The sequence below is a fragment of the Triticum dicoccoides genome, chromosome 3B (assembly GCF_002162155.2).
Source record: "Triticum dicoccoides isolate Atlit2015 ecotype Zavitan chromosome 3B, WEW_v2.0, whole genome shotgun sequence".
NCBI lineage: Eukaryota > Viridiplantae > Streptophyta > Magnoliopsida > Poales > Poaceae > Triticum > Triticum dicoccoides.
The window spans coordinates 647,207,171-647,223,341 of NC_041385.1; the positions used below are offsets into that span (position 1 = coordinate 647,207,171).

General features: G+C 45.6%; 1 protein-coding gene across 1 annotated transcript; it reads right to left on the reverse strand.

Annotated features, from left to right (window-relative positions):
• Nucleotides 1–11,875: 11,875 nt before the first annotated feature.
• Nucleotides 11,876–15,430, reverse strand: LOC119277609. The gene is made up of 3 exons (XM_037558892.1): nt 15,024–15,430; nt 14,322–14,895; nt 11,876–12,410 (listed from the first exon to the last, which is right to left on the reverse strand). The coding sequence occupies exons 2-3, from the start codon at nt 14,852–14,854 to the stop codon at nt 12,188–12,190; spliced, it is 756 nt and encodes a 251-aa protein (XP_037414789.1). The 5' UTR covers nt 14,855–14,895; nt 15,024–15,430; the 3' UTR covers nt 11,876–12,187.
• Nucleotides 15,431–16,171: the final 741 nt, after the last annotated feature.

The following is a 16,171-nucleotide window of genomic DNA, read 5'->3' on the forward strand; positions in this document are numbered from 1 at the left end:
AGAAAGGGGCAGATCCAAACAATTTTATCCGTCCATCTATAATATCTGATGGCCCATAATCATCCCGTGTTTAACACAACAAGCCACGCATTAAGCCACAAACCACGCATCGAGTTTAACGCTTCAAGCCATCCCTCGATAAAACTGCCCCGCCGTTCAGAAAAAAAGCAAACAACGCACGCCCCGACGTCCTCTCGCCCCACCCGCACGACCTCGACCTCTCGCCCCTGCTCCTCCTCCCCCGCCGTTCGCCCTCTCCCGTTCCTCGCCGCTCCTCCCGAGCCTCCCGCCGCTCCTCCATTCCTCCGGAGCCGCCCGCCACGCCCTTCGCCGCGGGATCCCCTTCGTCGCGGGAGCCGCCATCGAGCCCGTCCATCGCGCCCAAGCCGCCGCCGGAGCAGCCCTGCGCCGCAGGATCCCCTTCGCCGCGGCTCGCAGGTCGCCGAGCCGCCGCCCCGGAGCCGCCCTTCGCCGTGGTCCGCAGGTCGCCGAGCCGCCGCCCCCGCCCTTCGACGCGGCCCGCAGGTTCCCTAGCCGCCAACGCACACCCCCACGTCCTCCCGCCGCCCCGGAGCCGCAATGCGACGGGCCCAACCCGGAGATCCACAACACGGGCGGGCTGAGCCGGCGGGGCTTCCCGGCTGGGTTCGTGTTCGGGACGGCCGCGTCGGTGTACCAGGTGGAGGGCATGGCGAGGCAGGGCGGGCGCAGGCCCAGCATCTGGGACGCCTTTGCAGCCATACCGGGGACGATCGCCGGCAATGGCACCGCCGACGTGACGGTCGATGAGTACCATAGGTACAAGGTGTGTATTATACTGTATGAACAATCGTCCTGACTGCTATGTTTTTCTGGTGTTTCTTGGTGGTATCCTGATGTTTGACAGAGGTCTTTTACTCTGAGGTGTGTGTAGGAGGATGTGAGCATAATGAAGGAAATGGGCTTCGACGCGTACCGGTTCTCGATCTCCTGGTGGAGGATTTTCCCAGGTATATATGTGCCCTGATCCCTCCTCCAACCACAGCAGCTTGCTAATTTTCGATCCAATATTATTTTTCCTGGATCAAAAGTAGTTTCTGATGTAGAGCTGTGTATGATAAAACTGTAGATGGGACTGGGAAGGTGAACCAGGAAGGAGTGGACCACTACAACAGGCTCATAGATTACATGCTCCAGCAAGATAACTGAAGTTTTCAAAATTGCTTGATTGATTATTAATCAATGTAAGCAATCTATCATGTAGGTTTTGTTCGATCCTACAGTTGAAGAAAATCATACTGAAGATCTGAGCTTAAGTGTTCCAACAGCTGAAGCACCAGCTCTAGATGAAAGGAACCTCTTAATATGATTGTAGATCCATTCCCGTAAAGTGCAGTTAGAATATGGAATCCACCTCGAACTAGGTTTAAAAAACAGAAAGCATATGGAATTTTGCTCTATCAGGTAGCAATTTGGTTGTTCAATCCATCCATAGTTACATTTTTAAGATATATTGTGGAATTTCCTTATTTTTTTAATACAAGTCTGAACTTTTAGGACATCCGACACATGAGTTTGAACCATCCAATTATAGTGCTACTAATTTTGGGTCACTACATCATGCAATACTACGGATGCTGTTCAACATGGCAAAGTTGGATTTTTTTTATTCTTTTTTCAGATTAGAATCACTTTAGCAATGCCATATAGATAATACAAGATGTGGCAAAGTGTTGTATTCAATAGAGATTACAGTGATAAATTGGTGAAATTAGTTTGCTCTCTGATCTCTGTTAGCTTTAAATCGCTAGGAAGCCATGTAGTCCTATTTTTAGTACTAGGAGGAGAACATATATTAAATCTATGTCATCCAGGGAAGATCTCTGTTGTGCTGGGGCAAACTAAACCAGAGCAAGCACTTACTCAAGGCAAGGAGCAGTGCTCGTACTTGCTCATGGTTGAGGTAGATTCAGGTTAAATTTTATGTGTTGATTCCCTTCTCTTGCACATGTCTAGGTCTTTGTGCCTGATCAAGCTGTTCTTTGACAAGTATTATCTTTGAGTGATGCCATGTTGGTAATAAAATACTATATAACTCACATTTCATTTCTTATGTGTTCCTTTTTCATTTTTGTTCTGTTCTTATTTTTCAAGTATTATTTTTGACTTGTTCCAGATATTTAAATGTCTTTTTACGTATCCTTTGTTTGTTCTCAATTTGGAGGCTTTCATGCAGATCAAGTTATTATGGAGGAAAAAATGAAGGGGTGCATTGCAATCTAGATTTGACTAAATGTGTGGCACAATCTGTTGACAAACACATTTACATTTAAGTATGTGTAGTATGCTTCAGGTAATTAACCACAACATTTGTTTCGTCAATTATTTCCTTTTCATTCAGTGAATGTCCTTTTGTTAAAAAGCGCGAGTCCAATGTGCAAGTACGGAAAAGGTTCTCCCATTGGGTTGCCACTACAACGAAATAAGCATGTAAATGACTGTTAAACATACTCTATTTTTGTAATTCAAAGGCAATGTTTCTGCCAGTCTCTTGAAAGAACTAAAAGAAATGCAGCCTTTAAAACTAAATGTCTACATTCATTTTTGGAGATCACGGAGCTATATATTAACGAGTTATTATGTTGATGCACACTGCATTCAATTTAGTGAGCTTGTTATTTTTCTGATCGGATTCAGTGGTAATGGAATTGGGTGGTGAAGAAAACTAGCAAGCTGCATAGGAGAAATTCATACATGCACCCGCATGAATAATAATTTTCCAAATGTTAAATAGTTCTAGAAAAACTATACATATAAATATCTGAATCATCTGTGTCCTTGTAAAATTAGTGGAAAAATGATTTGGGAGGGTGAGGTTGCTTTAGTCTTGACCATGAAGTGCTCTTTGCTAGCGATGTCGCGGCCAGTCGGCCACTCGCTCTCCAAATCCTGCAGCTGTGCATGGGTCCGATGGACATGCATGGCGGCTCAGACCTGCGGGCTCCACGATCACCACGGCGCTGCTTCCTGGCCTTGCCGCTGGCAGTCACCGAACCCTCACCGGATTGTCGACCCCACAACTAACCATCACCCTCATCTCATTAGTTGGCTTCCCTCTACTGGATCCGAATTTTTTTGGTTGGTTTGCAAAGTGCAGATGTGTGACCTCCTCTATGATGAAGGCATCAAGGAGATGAACTTTTGCTTCTCAAGTTTTGATTTAGTTGAGATGTTTAAGAAATATTGGTCACTTCCAAGTAAATTTTATGATGATGTGATATATGTCTACTAATTTCCATTTTTTCCATTTGTGTTCAGGTATCTATACTAAAGGTTGCAGTACAACACTAGCTGGTTACAATTTTGTAGATTTCCTTTTACCCTTAGTTTGTGCTCCCTCCGATCCAAATATAAGTGTCGCAGCTTTGAACTAAGGTGTTCGACCTTAGTTCAAAACTGCGACACTTATTATGGATCAGAGGAAGTAGTAAATGCCAATTAGTATAGTCCCTTAAGGCCTAAAAAGTAGCATAGGATATGGGAGCAAAAGGTTCGACGAAAACTTTTAAAACCTGAGATGGAAGTATATTTTGTAGGCTTGTAGTGCATGTTCACCTGTACGAGCTAGAACTTCCTTTGTGTTGGCGGAAGTGTTAGCCTGCCATTATCAGTTGAGCATAGGGCCTGACCAGCGTTTTTTAGTCTTTCATTTACTTTTTACCAACTCAAGTAAAATGTTTGAAATCTTATATCGACCACATCACTAAAATTTGGTTGCACTATGGTTGCATGTTTAAGTCGAAAGAGGGATCGACCTTCAATGTTGCCTCGTCAGGTTGTTTAGTCCCAACGAGGTCTAAATCCATTCCCCCATCTTGTGTCGATTTCCTTCTTAGTACTAATGTTTCCCCTTAGTGACATTGTCTATTTGGTGTCATTTTTTGTACAAAAGTACTTTATGATGTTCATCCTGCTAAGCTGCAGGGGTAATAGTGCTTCCAGTATTTGTAATTTTGAATCATGGTCAATTGATCAGTCATGGATCAGATGGCTTAGTATGTGACAGAGGCTCTTTGCTCCAATCAATTAGTGGGAGATCAAATAGCTTAAGCTTGCCGTACACAATGCAATGTAACTAGAATAGTCTTTATCTTTTAATCAGTTTCCCAGTTATATTTCTTCTAGAATTTAGTTTTTTTACTTTGTGATTTATTGACATTTTGTTAGATGATACATGCTTCTAACCACAGTACAGATCAGATCCAAAATCAGGATACATGACAGCTGCAAAGCAAATATATCAAAGTTGCTCGGGTGGATCTGTTGTGGTTCAAGCTCCTCAGGTGGATCTAATCAAGACTACTTACCGACCGTCTTCCATTTGAACTGCAGCAATGTGGGGTGGCGCATGTGGAGTAGGAGGGTAGAAGAGAAGATGGAGAAGGTTATTCTGGCCTTACGTTGAGTGTTGAGTCTGGGGTATATGAAAATACTTGAGTTGAAGAAGATCCTGTACTGGATATAAATGATTGAGGAGACGCATGACTTAAATAAAAAGAGTTGTGAGAATATGAAATAAGGAAATTACTGTTTCTAATTGAGTCTTAATCTAAATATGACATTTGTATGACGCTTGCATTCACAAATTGAAGAAACTGCTGTCGAACACCTTTGTTGGTTGCAATTATCCTACAAACATCATCATTTCAAAAGTAGCAGCACAAATTTTATTCTTAAAAAACATATTTATTCCATGTAAAAACATATTTTTATTCATACTTGTGTTTTGGTTAATGAGACTGATAGTGGGTCTTGATTGCCATTTGTGTCGATTCATATTCATACTTGTGTTTTGGGAGTTTATTGCCTGCATAACAACAAAAGTATTGGATGAGATGAGGCAAGCATGTATTTTGCTTGCATGGCCGCTTCAGCCTTAGCATCTGTAGCGCATGTAGCCAAAGTAACTGTGGCTGTACTACTATTGTAGAGCAGAGATGGTTGTCTTGAGCTTAATATGAGATCCAAGACTCGTAGAGAGGGGTCGATGATAAGAAGCATCTGTGGTACATCATACTTGTGGTTCTCTCTTGAGAGAGCTATATGCTGCTTTAGAAGAAAGAAAAATAGAGTGTACAGATTGATCAAACTCAACTTAAGCCACCATATTGTAATTGTTATTTTGAAGAATGTTACATTGGTTGTTTTTTGTTGTTGTCATTTTTTACACTAGCATCAAGAACTATAAGCATATGGTAGTATTTGATCGAGAGTTGATGTATCTCTGAAAAATGTATTAGCTGAGACGTGCGTTGCACGTGCAAGCTTACTAGTAATATGAAACAAGCATGAGCGAGCTCTTCTGCATTTCCCGCGCAAGGACGTTGAGTTGTAGTCCTTGAGGGCGGTGGAGTCCTTGCACGAGAGCATGAGTTGAAATTATTTGGCTTTTAGCTCATTTACTATTCCTAATAGTAATTCCTTACGTTGGATGTGCTTCTTCTTCCTTCACCGGTGGACCTCATTGAGGTTGAATTGCCATTATCATTTGAGGAGGTTTGGAACACAATCGAGTGTCTTCCCTCCGATCGCGCTCTAGGGGCCTACGGATTCGCTATCCTTTTCTATCCGCTTGTTCGGCAATCATCAAGGATGATGTGATTGCGGCAGTCGACCAGGTGTTCCGCCTTGTTGGCAGCTTGCTCCACCTCCTCAATCAGTCGTTCCTAGTGCTCCCCCCGAAGAAAGATATCATGTTCGATCCGTGCGATTTCCGCCCCATAAGTCTAACTCACACCTCATCTCCGTGGGATCCCTTAAGTAAATTTCCGCCCCGAAGAAATCTCACTAGCCATGAACACCTTGCCATCAGAGATTGCTTTCGACATAATCATCATGGGCTGCTGGGGATTATGGTCGGTCAGGAATGACAAAATCTTCAGATATGCATCACCTCATCTCAATACATGGAAGTTCTACCTCAAAGAGGGTTTATGAGCTTTAGAATTAAGAGCTAAACCAAAGAAGGCAGACAAGATCAGGACCTGGGTTACTCACATGTTAGGACCAGAATAATTATGTTTATTTATGTTTCCTAGAGCGGGCATTGGTTAATCTATATTTGTGACTTTGTTTTTGTACTTTTATTATATATGAAAATACCGTGGAACAAAACAATTGTTCTACGGTTTTGGCTAAAAAAAAGTCTAATCCACAACTTCCCGAAGATCCCGACCAAGCTCCTCGCCAATAGCCTTGCGCCTCGTCTTCCCGAGCTAATCTCGATCAACCAAAGCGCCTTCCTCAAAGATAGATCCATCCAAGAAAACTTCTTGGTCCAACAATCGGTCAGATTTCTACACTGTAAACAAAATCCCTCCTCTCTTTCTGAAGCTAGATATATCCAAGGAATTCAATTTTGGGGCGGAAGTCACACAGGTTGAGCGTGACATCTTTCTTCGGAAGGAGCAATAGGAATGCCTCATTGAGGAGATGGAGCCAGCTGCAACGAGGCGAAACACTTGGTCGACCCCCGCATTCACATCATCCTTCATGATTGCCCAACAAGCCGGATAAAAAAGGGCAGTGAATCTGTAGGGCCCTGGAGCACGATCAGTGGGAATGCACTTGATTGTGTTCCAAACCTCCTCAATCGAGAATGGCAATTCAAACTCAACGACGTCCACGGTGGAAGAGGAAGCGCATCCATCGTAAGGAATTACTAGAACTAGTTAAATGAGCTTTGCTTCTTGGCCTTTCCTCTTGGAAAGTCCCCCAACAACGCGGATTTGGCTACCGATGGACAAACTTGATTACGGTTCTCCTCCGCATGTAGTCCTCATGAGTCCTCATTAACGGGAGCCCCTCGGACTACATCGACCATGCCTGGGGTCTTCGCCAAGGAGATCACATCTTCCCCTTGTTTTCCTCCTCGTCTTGACATTCTTGACACCCTCTTCCGCCAGCTCGACCAAGAGCGATTCTAAAACCCCTCTCGCCTTGGGGTATCAAGCACCATGCCTCTCTCTTTGTTGATGATGTGGCACTATTCCTCGGCCCCTCCAGGTGCGATCTTCGGCGGCACACGCACCATTCTAGAGCTCTCTGGTGGTGCCTTTGGCTTGTGTATAATTCTAGGCAAGAGTGCTATCATTCCAATTTGATGCCAAGACATTGACCTTCTTGATCTAATTTCAAATTTCCATTGCCAATTTTCTATGTTCTTTATAACTTGCTTTGGCCTTCCCCTTTCTCATTCTCGTTTGCAAAAGGCGGATCTTCATCCTCTTGTCGCTCGCCACACACCTGCCCTCATAGAAGACTTTGTTTCATCCCAACGAGTGGACGAAATGTTATCCTCAACGGGGTCACTACCATGGGAATTTATCACATGCTGGGTCTGGCGAGCTGGCGAGGTCATCGGCGTTGGGGGGTCGTTGGAGAGAGGGGGTAGGCGGATTCTCTCATGCGCGATGTTGGTGCGGCTCTGGTGCGCTGACATGTGGGAAAGGAAGGAAGAATTGAGGTGGAGGAACAAGATGACATAGGTGGCAGATCTGACGGCTGTCCACAACAATATTGTGTGGCTGCGGTGCGGCCGACCCAAGCGCGCCAGCGCCAATTAGTGCCCTTGTGCTAAGAGATCGTACCTTGAATAAGAGAAGATAAATATTTTCTTACGATTTCTCTTTCCTCCATCTTAACATTTATTCTGTGTGACACTTCTAAGATAGCACCACTCTATATTCTAAGTCCAAACCTGAATTTAAGCAAGTACTTACACAAACACGGATCCTCTATTTGCGGATGTCCGGGCATATCTTTGGAATTCAAGGCTAGCACTAAAAACGTCTCAATCGTTGAATTAAATCTTATGGCTAAACTAAAAATCATTGTGTCTCGATCTTCGGATTAGATCTTGGGTAAAGATCACTACGTCTCGATCTTGGAATTAAATCCTGCGGATAAAGTGTACAAACCTTTGTAGAGTTTTAAATGAATCATTTAGCCGTGTTTCTAAACAACAACAACAACAACAAAGCCTTTAGTCCCAAGCAAGTTGGGGTAGGCTAGAGGTGAAACCCATAAGATCTCGCAACCAACTCATGACTCTGGCACATGGATAGCAAGCTTCCACGCACCCCTGTCCATAGCTAGCTCTTTGTCAATACTCCAATCCTTCAGGTCTCTCTTAACGGACTCCTCGCATGTCAAAATCGGTCGACCCCGCCCTCTCTTGACATTCTCCGCACGCTTTAGCCGTCCGCTATGCACTGGAGCTTCTGGAGGCCTGCGCTGAATATGCCCAAACCATCTCAAACGATGTTGGACAAGCTTCTCCTCAATTGGTGCTACCCCAACTCTATCTCGTATATCATCATTCCGGACTCGATCCTTCCTCGTGTGGCCACACATCCATCTCAACATACACATCTCCGCCACACCTAACTGTTGAACATGTCGCCTTTTAGTCGGCCAACACTCCGCGCCATACAACATTGCGGGTCGAACCGCCGTCCTGTAGAACTTGCCTTTTAGCTTTTGTGGCACTCTCTTGTCACAGAGAATGCCAGAAGCTTGGCGCCACTTCATCCACCCGGCTTTGATTCGATGGTTCACATCTTCATCAATACCCCCATCCTCCTGCGACATTGACCTCAAATACCGAAAGGTGTCCTTCCGAGGTACCACCTGGCCATCAAGGCTAACCTCCTCCTCCTCACAGCTAGTAGTACTGAAACCGTACATCATGTACTCGGTTTTAGTTCTACTAAGCCTAAACCCTTTCGATTCCAAGGTTTGTCTCCATAACTCTAACTTCCTATTTACCCCCGTCCGACTATCGTCAACTAGCACCACATCATCCGCAAAAGAGCATACACCATGGGATATCTCCTTGTATACCCCTTGTGACCTCATCCATCACCAATGCAAAAAGATAAGGGCTCAAAGCTGACCCCTGATGCAGTCCTATCTTAATCGGGAAGTCATCGGTGTCGACATCACTTGTTCGAACACTTGTCACAACATTATTGTACATGTCCTTGATGAGGGTAATGTACTTTGCTGGGACTTTGTGTTTCTCCAAGGCCCACCACATGACATTCCGCGGTATCTTATCATAGGCCTTCTTCAAGTCAATGAACACCATATGCAAGTCCTTCTTATGCTCCCTATATCTCTCCATAAGTTGTCGTACCAAGAAAATGGCTTCCATGGTCGACCTCCCAGGCATGAAACCAAACTGATTTTTGGTCACGCTTGTCATTCTTCTTAAGCGGTGCTCAATGACTCTCTCCCATAGCTTCATTGTATGGCTCATCAGCTTAATTCCACGGTAATTAGTACAACTCTGAACATCTCCCTTGTTCTTGAAGATTGGTACTAATATACTCCGTCTCCATTCTTCTGGCATCTTGTTTGCCCAAAAAATGAGATTGAAAAGCTTGGTTAGCCATACTATCGCTATGTCCCCGAGACCTTTCCACACCTCAATGGGGATACAATCAGGGCCCATCGCCTTGCCTCCTTTCATCCTTTTTAAAGCCTCCTTCACCTCAGACTCCTGGATGCGCCGCACAAAACGCATGCTGGTCTCATCAAAGGAGTCATTCAGTTCAATGGTAGAACTCTCATTCTTCCCATTGAACAGCTTGTCGAAGTACTCCCGCCATCTATGCTTAATCTCTTCGTCCTTCACCAAGAGTTGGCCTGCTCCGTCCTTGATGCATTTGACTTGGCCAATATCCCTCGTCTTCCTCTCCCGGATCTTAGCCATCTTATAGATGTCCCTTTCACCTTCCTTCGTGCCTAACGGTTGGTAGAGGTCCTCATATGCCCGACCCCTTGCTTCACCAACAGCTCGCTTTGCGGCCTTCTTCGCCATCTTGTACTTCTCTATGTTGTCTGCACTCCTATCTAGGTATAGGCGTCTGAAGCAATCTTTCTTCTCTTTAAGCGCCTTCTGGACATCATCATTCCACCACCAGGTATCCTTATCTTCGCTTCTCCTTCCCCTGGACACTCCAAACTCCTTCGAGGCCACCTTACGAATGCAAGTCGCCATCTTCATCCACACATTGTCCGCATCCCCTCCTTCCTCCCAAGGGCCCTCCTTAAATACCCTCTCCTTGAACACCTGAGCTACCTCCCCCTTGAGCTTCCACCACTTCGTTCTAGCGACCTTGGCACGCTTATCCCGCTGGACACGAATCCGAATGCGGAAGTCAGCAACCACCAGCTTATGCTGGGGTACAACACTCTCCCTAGGTATCACCTTACAGTCTAGGCACGCACGCCTATCTTCTCTTCTCGAGAGGATGAAATCAATCTGGCTATAGTGTTGACCACTACTAAAAGTCACTAGATGTGATTCTCTCTTTCTAAAGAGGGTGTTAGCTACAATCATGTTGTAGGCTAGAGCAAAGCTTAAGACATCTACTCCTTCTTGATTCCTGATGCCATAGCCAAAGCCCTCATGCGCCCCTTCAAAACCTGTGTTAGATGTACCCACGTGGCCATTGAGGTCTCCTCCTACGAAGAGCTTCTCACCAATCGGTACACTCCTAACCATGTCTTCCAAGCCTTCCCAGAACTTCTTAGCCGTGTTTCTAGTTATGAACAATTTCGAGCAACTGGATTTGCAACCTCTGAAAGATCTTATCATCTCAAATATCTCACCATCCCAAATGACTAATACGAAATGAGTTTATATGAAACCACGATCCATGCGGGCTCTCATGGCAACAAGCAAGGTAACCCTCTGATCCTGGGTTCTCATAGGCAACCCGATTTAATTGGAAGCGGTTCACTTTTAAAATAGTCAATTAAAGAGTAATAAAAACGACTGATAAGTAGAAGTATGTAAAAACCAGCTTTATGCAAAACAGACTATAAGCCTTACATTTTGTCACACCTTGCATATAAATCTTCATAACGCTAAAATTCTGACTTCAGATTTTTAGGCATGGCAAATCTGACGTTTCTCATGGCAATTTATATTGGCACGATGAATGCAAATTTAGTTTGCAAGCACAGCAATTTCCTGGCAAAAAATAAACTGAGACGGATTTGCAATGCTCGTCAACAAAACTTGCCATCCTCGATGACATAATTTGCCCTGAAAGACATTCGATTTTTCATGGTTGAAAATCAGGCGTCGGATTTGTAGAACAGTCTTAAATCTTCGGTCGCTTATAACACCTTGTATGTGCTGATCAGACGATCGAGAGAGAAAGTAACCGATGCTGAAATATTTTTCAGCTACCTGAGTATATGCGGTCCTCAATTAATTAGTCGTCGATTAATCCCTTCCACAAAAGGGGTTGGAGAGGATTAGAGGGGCTTGAGCTGAATTTTGAATTATAGAGGATTTAATCCCTCACAATCCCCTCCAAACCCTTTCAAATCTGAATGAACCGAACAAGGCCTCCATGAAAAGGCAGAGGTCGTGGTTGAGGCCAGGAGCTTGTAGTTCATTCTGGTGTTCACCATCTCGTTGTGCCGCATGCTGCGACCATGTGCAGCAACGGTGAAGGCTTCATGCCCCGCGTGTGTGCACTGAATGACATGTGCAGCCTGCGGCGCCACAAGTGGCATCGCATGGCATCCTCGCCGCTGTCACATGTGGTGACGGGTGGCGAAAATAAAAGTGAGATATGCTGCTATTGACTCATGCTGGGTGCCCATGCAGTCCTCCCTGAATCCCCCTGGCTGCACCTTACTAGTACTTGCTGCATAAACGTTGGGTCATTTTTACACCGGAAAATCTCTCAGCCGGGGTGCATCACGTCGCTAATAAAAGTTGGTTGAGAAACACAACATGCGCCGCTTCTGTTGCAAGAAGAAAATACGGAGGCAAACGGAGAACATCTGACAAGAACATCAACGCCGGACCTGTTCAAACCTTGCTAACAATATTTAATTAAGCAACCCAGCATGAGAATCACAAAGCATGATGCGCACCATGCCCCCATTTTCCCAAATAAATTTGCCTCTTCCGTCTCTGCTGGCCGCAACACCGCCAACTTTCTACAAAACTAACAACACCATTCACCAATATTTCACCTCCACTTCAACAATGATCGCCCAGCTCTTCGGCTCACTTCCACCCAGATTGCTTTTCAAGTTTTTGACCCGACACACCCACCATTTTGCCAGTGGCAACGTCTTTGAAGCTCTTTTTATTAACAAGTCAGCGCGACGAGGCTCATCCGGGGACGTTGAAGTGGAAGAGCCAGGATATGACGAAGGCAAACACCATGCAGGCCAGGAGGAAGTTGAGGAACCGGTGGCCTTGCCAGAACCTCCGCGTCTCGTTCGCCGGTGCTTGGGTAGCTGCGGAGTTGCCTGACTCGTTCCACTGCTCCATGAACTCCGCGTCACCGAAACCAACCACGTTGCACGCTGTCGAGCCGCAGATTTCGCAGATCCTAAGACAAGAAAAGACAGGGACATGTTTCAATAAATTTACCCACATTCAAATAACACGAAACGAGGTTATGCTTATATCTCAAGAGTAAAATGATGAAATGCAATTTTGCTAATGTCCCTTCAGAGGGTAACGCACGGACAATAGCAATATCGCACTGAACCACTAGACAGTACAGTAGGCAGTGGAAAGGCCTAAGCCAGTTACATCTGAATTCAGATCGAAGGGAAATATCAACTCAATAGATGACACTAATAATATGTTTGTGATTTGGTCAGGGAGCTGTAGTAACTTCCAATTTTTTTCTTGACTCTTAAACTAAATAAACATGGTCTCACTTCAATAGTGTCTTTGCTTCTATGCAAAAACAACACAAATATCAAGGTAAAAGATCTTCCGCATTTAACAAATTCAACCAAAACATTAGCCGATGTAATAAGATCACATGTGAGAAAAGGTTTTTTCGGCAAAAGACGGCATAGCCCTCACTAGAATAGCTTCATTAAGACAGTAATGTAGTCAGACAGAAAATAGGTTGCCTATCCATTCCGATTCTTTGCATTTAAATTTTAAAGAGGCTCTTGTTGCTATCTTTTCGATGAAGCTTGCACTCCAAAAGGCATATTTAAGTAATTGCTTAAAGATGATATCACGTTCCGAAGTTATTGTACGCAGATTAGAATATGTAGCCCCATTCTTTTTACAGCTGTTCTATCGCCTTCATCTTCTTCCCACTTCGTTTTTACTACCATTGTCAAATAGAATTCCTGCACTAATTCATTAGCATCGTTGTAAGGACAATGGGCGAAATTTGCTCTCAGAAAACAGTGTGGAACATGTTTAATTCTGAAAACTTGAACGAGGCAGCTGCTAAATACTCCCTCCGTCCGAAAATACTTGTCATCAAAATGGATAAAAAGAGATGTATCTAGCACTAAAATACATCTACATACATCCCCTTTTATCCATTTTGATGATAAGTATTTCCGGACGGAGGGAGTAATTGTTCCTGCTAAACATGCACTGCTTATAACTTTTGCGCACTTCTCAAATTTCTGACATGAACTCAAAGAAAAACCTTCATGTGATCTCAACGGAACCCTCCTTTTGCCCCCAACAAGAAGATGGTGACCATTTTGGCTTAGGGTATGTTTAGATTGTGTAACCAAATTTTACCTTACCAATATGCTGGCTATGACCAAAAAAGTTGGTCCTTATGGTATTGTTACCAACTTTTTCACATGCCAATTCTGCTTTATTTTTTCCGACAATGTCAACTAATGGATAAGCAAAACCTTGACCAATATTTTGGCTAGCAAAACTTTTGGTAGTGCAATATTGGGCAAAAGTCAAATACACCCATAGAGCAGTGAGTTGTGATTGTAGCCCAATTCTCATGAAGTATACCTAGTGGAAGGTGACACAATAGCAGCCCCTCTAGAATCTAACCACCACAAAGGCATTTCCACAAAAATCAAACAGAAAGGTGAACACTTCCACTTACGGATATCAGGAGAATTACACAAGAATCTGCAAGAAAAGGCGGCCGGAAGAAGGAATCTGACTTTACCAATCATACCGGGATTCCTAAGCCTTTTACTATAGCATACTGTTCGATCATACTCAACTTTTACACTGTCCCCTCTCACCTCCTTGTAACCTACTTAAATAATGCTAAGGATTCGTCAATCGTGTTCCTGCTAGAGATTCCTCAATCGTGTTCAAGCATCCAGATGTTATCTTTTGCAGGCATCTATCCTGATAAACAAAACGATGACAGGTTTGCAGTTTTACCGAACTCACCTTAGAAAACATTTTTATTTCCGTTGTTGTGCATGAACACTGACAGCTCATGGCACCCCATTATCCAAGTAAGAAAAATGGAAGTGGGGGAGCAGATGGATGGGCTTACTTGTTGCCCCTGATCTTGAACCAGGTCTCGGCGCACTGCTTGTGGGCGCAGGAGAGGTCGTCCTTGCAGGAGCAGCCGAGCACGATGCCGCCGCCGGACTCGGCGGCGGCGCTCTCGAGGCCGAGGTGGCAGATGCGGCAGTTCATCTCGTCCTTGTCGGGGCTGGCCTTGGTGATCTCGGCCGCCGGCCCGGCCTCCAGGTCGACGTCGTCCAGCGAGCACTCCGACACGCACGACTTCCTGTCGCGCCCGGCCGCGGCCTCGCCTTCCTTGTCCCCGTCCCCTGCGCCGGCGCCGGAGCGGGCGGACGCGGACGTCGAGGCGCGGTCCTCGAGGGCGGCGGAGTTCTGGCGCGAGTGCCATGACCGGTCCTCGGCGTCCGAGCAGCGCTGGCTCCCCTCCCCCTCCTCCTCCCCGGAGTTCTCCCCGCTCAGCCGCCTTCCACCGCCGCCGGCGGCGAGGACGCGCCCCTGCTCCAAGTCAGGCTCGGCGGCGGCGGCGGCGACCGCCGACAGCTCGCCGTCGTTCGCCATTGCGCCCCACGGAAAAAAGGCCACTTTCTCGAAGTAGAAACCTACAAACAATCCACGGAGAAAAGGAGACGAGATCAGTACAATTGCTCGCACGCCACCAAATCCAGACAAGAAGAGCACAGATAGAGGCAGGAGCAAACAAGGAACGCCGAAAGCGCGCACTAATTACCACTCTCGCGGACCGCAGACCACTCCAAAGCAGGTCCAAGGACACCCCGGCCAGAACACAATGCGGCCGATCACGGGAAGCAGCGAGAGACCCGGGAAGAATCCAAGGTTGGTAGAGCCTAAAGAGATTGGAAATATGCTCCTACCGACGACGCATGAGGTGGGTGGACGTGCTGGATTTTTAAGTGGACTCCTGATCCATACCTGCAGGCCGCAGAAGGGGGGAGAGGAAGGGGGTGGACGCGATGGAGTGCGCAGTCCCAATGCCGAGCTAGAAAGAGTTCCGGCGGAGGAGAGAAGGGGGGAAGAAAACACTTGCTGCGCGCTTGTCGGGTTGGGGAAGAGATGGCGAAAAGACGAGACGACGGGGTTGGAACGGTGTCTGTGTCTGCGTCACGACGGGTCGTGCTCAGTCTCCCCGAGTAGTAAATGGGGAGACGCCGCGTCATGTCCCGTGCGATTCCGTGGAATTTTTTGTTCTGGCGTCCAAAAGCAGAGCCCGCAGATGTAAAAAGGAAAGAAAGAAAAAAAAGCAGAGCCCACAGTGATTTGTGTCAAATTCAAACGCAGACGTTTGATTAGCAATAAATTGTTTATAGTAAAACAAAATGACGCTCAGTACAGAAATTGCATATTTTGCTTAATCTGTAAGTCAGATCGTTAGCTTAATAAATGTGTGGTACTACTACGTTTTTGAAACTGTTTTCTCGGTGCAAATTGCACAACCAAACTTCACTCAGTACTTATTAAATTGTCAAAACTATGTACACAGTACACCACACCTCCAAATGTTCCAAAGCAGTTTTGGCTATTCCGAAGTGGTTTTATGTAGCGATGAGGATTTTTTTTTGAAAGATCCAGCAATTGCTGGCATTTTCATTAATCATAGCAGGAAGCAGCGTGAAAAAACATCAATGGTGGTGAAGATCCTAGGATCGGTGTTTTAGGGTTTGCCACACACGGCCAAGAACCCTAGAACAGAAGGGTTTATCTCTCAAGGGGGGTCCCCGAAGGGGCTCACAATGCATACTGCTCCTGTGGATCTCCATAACTTGATGATGTCCCTGATGCGCTGCTCGTCACGCATGGCAGGTGCTACCGGAAAGTGCAGTGATTTCTCTCCTGCCAGATTTCCCAGCAAGCCAGCAA

Bases quoted from the DNA above. Each gene is read 5' to 3' on its own strand.
- LOC119277609 (XM_037558892.1), bottom strand. From the start codon at position 14,854: ATGGCGAACGACGGCGAGCTGTCGGCGGTCGCCGCCGCCGCCGCCGAG. The intron at 12,411-14,321 runs GTAAGCCCATCC...TTCTTGTCTTAG, and splicing joins TTCAAGATCAGGGGCAACAA to GATCTGCGAAATCTGCGGCT.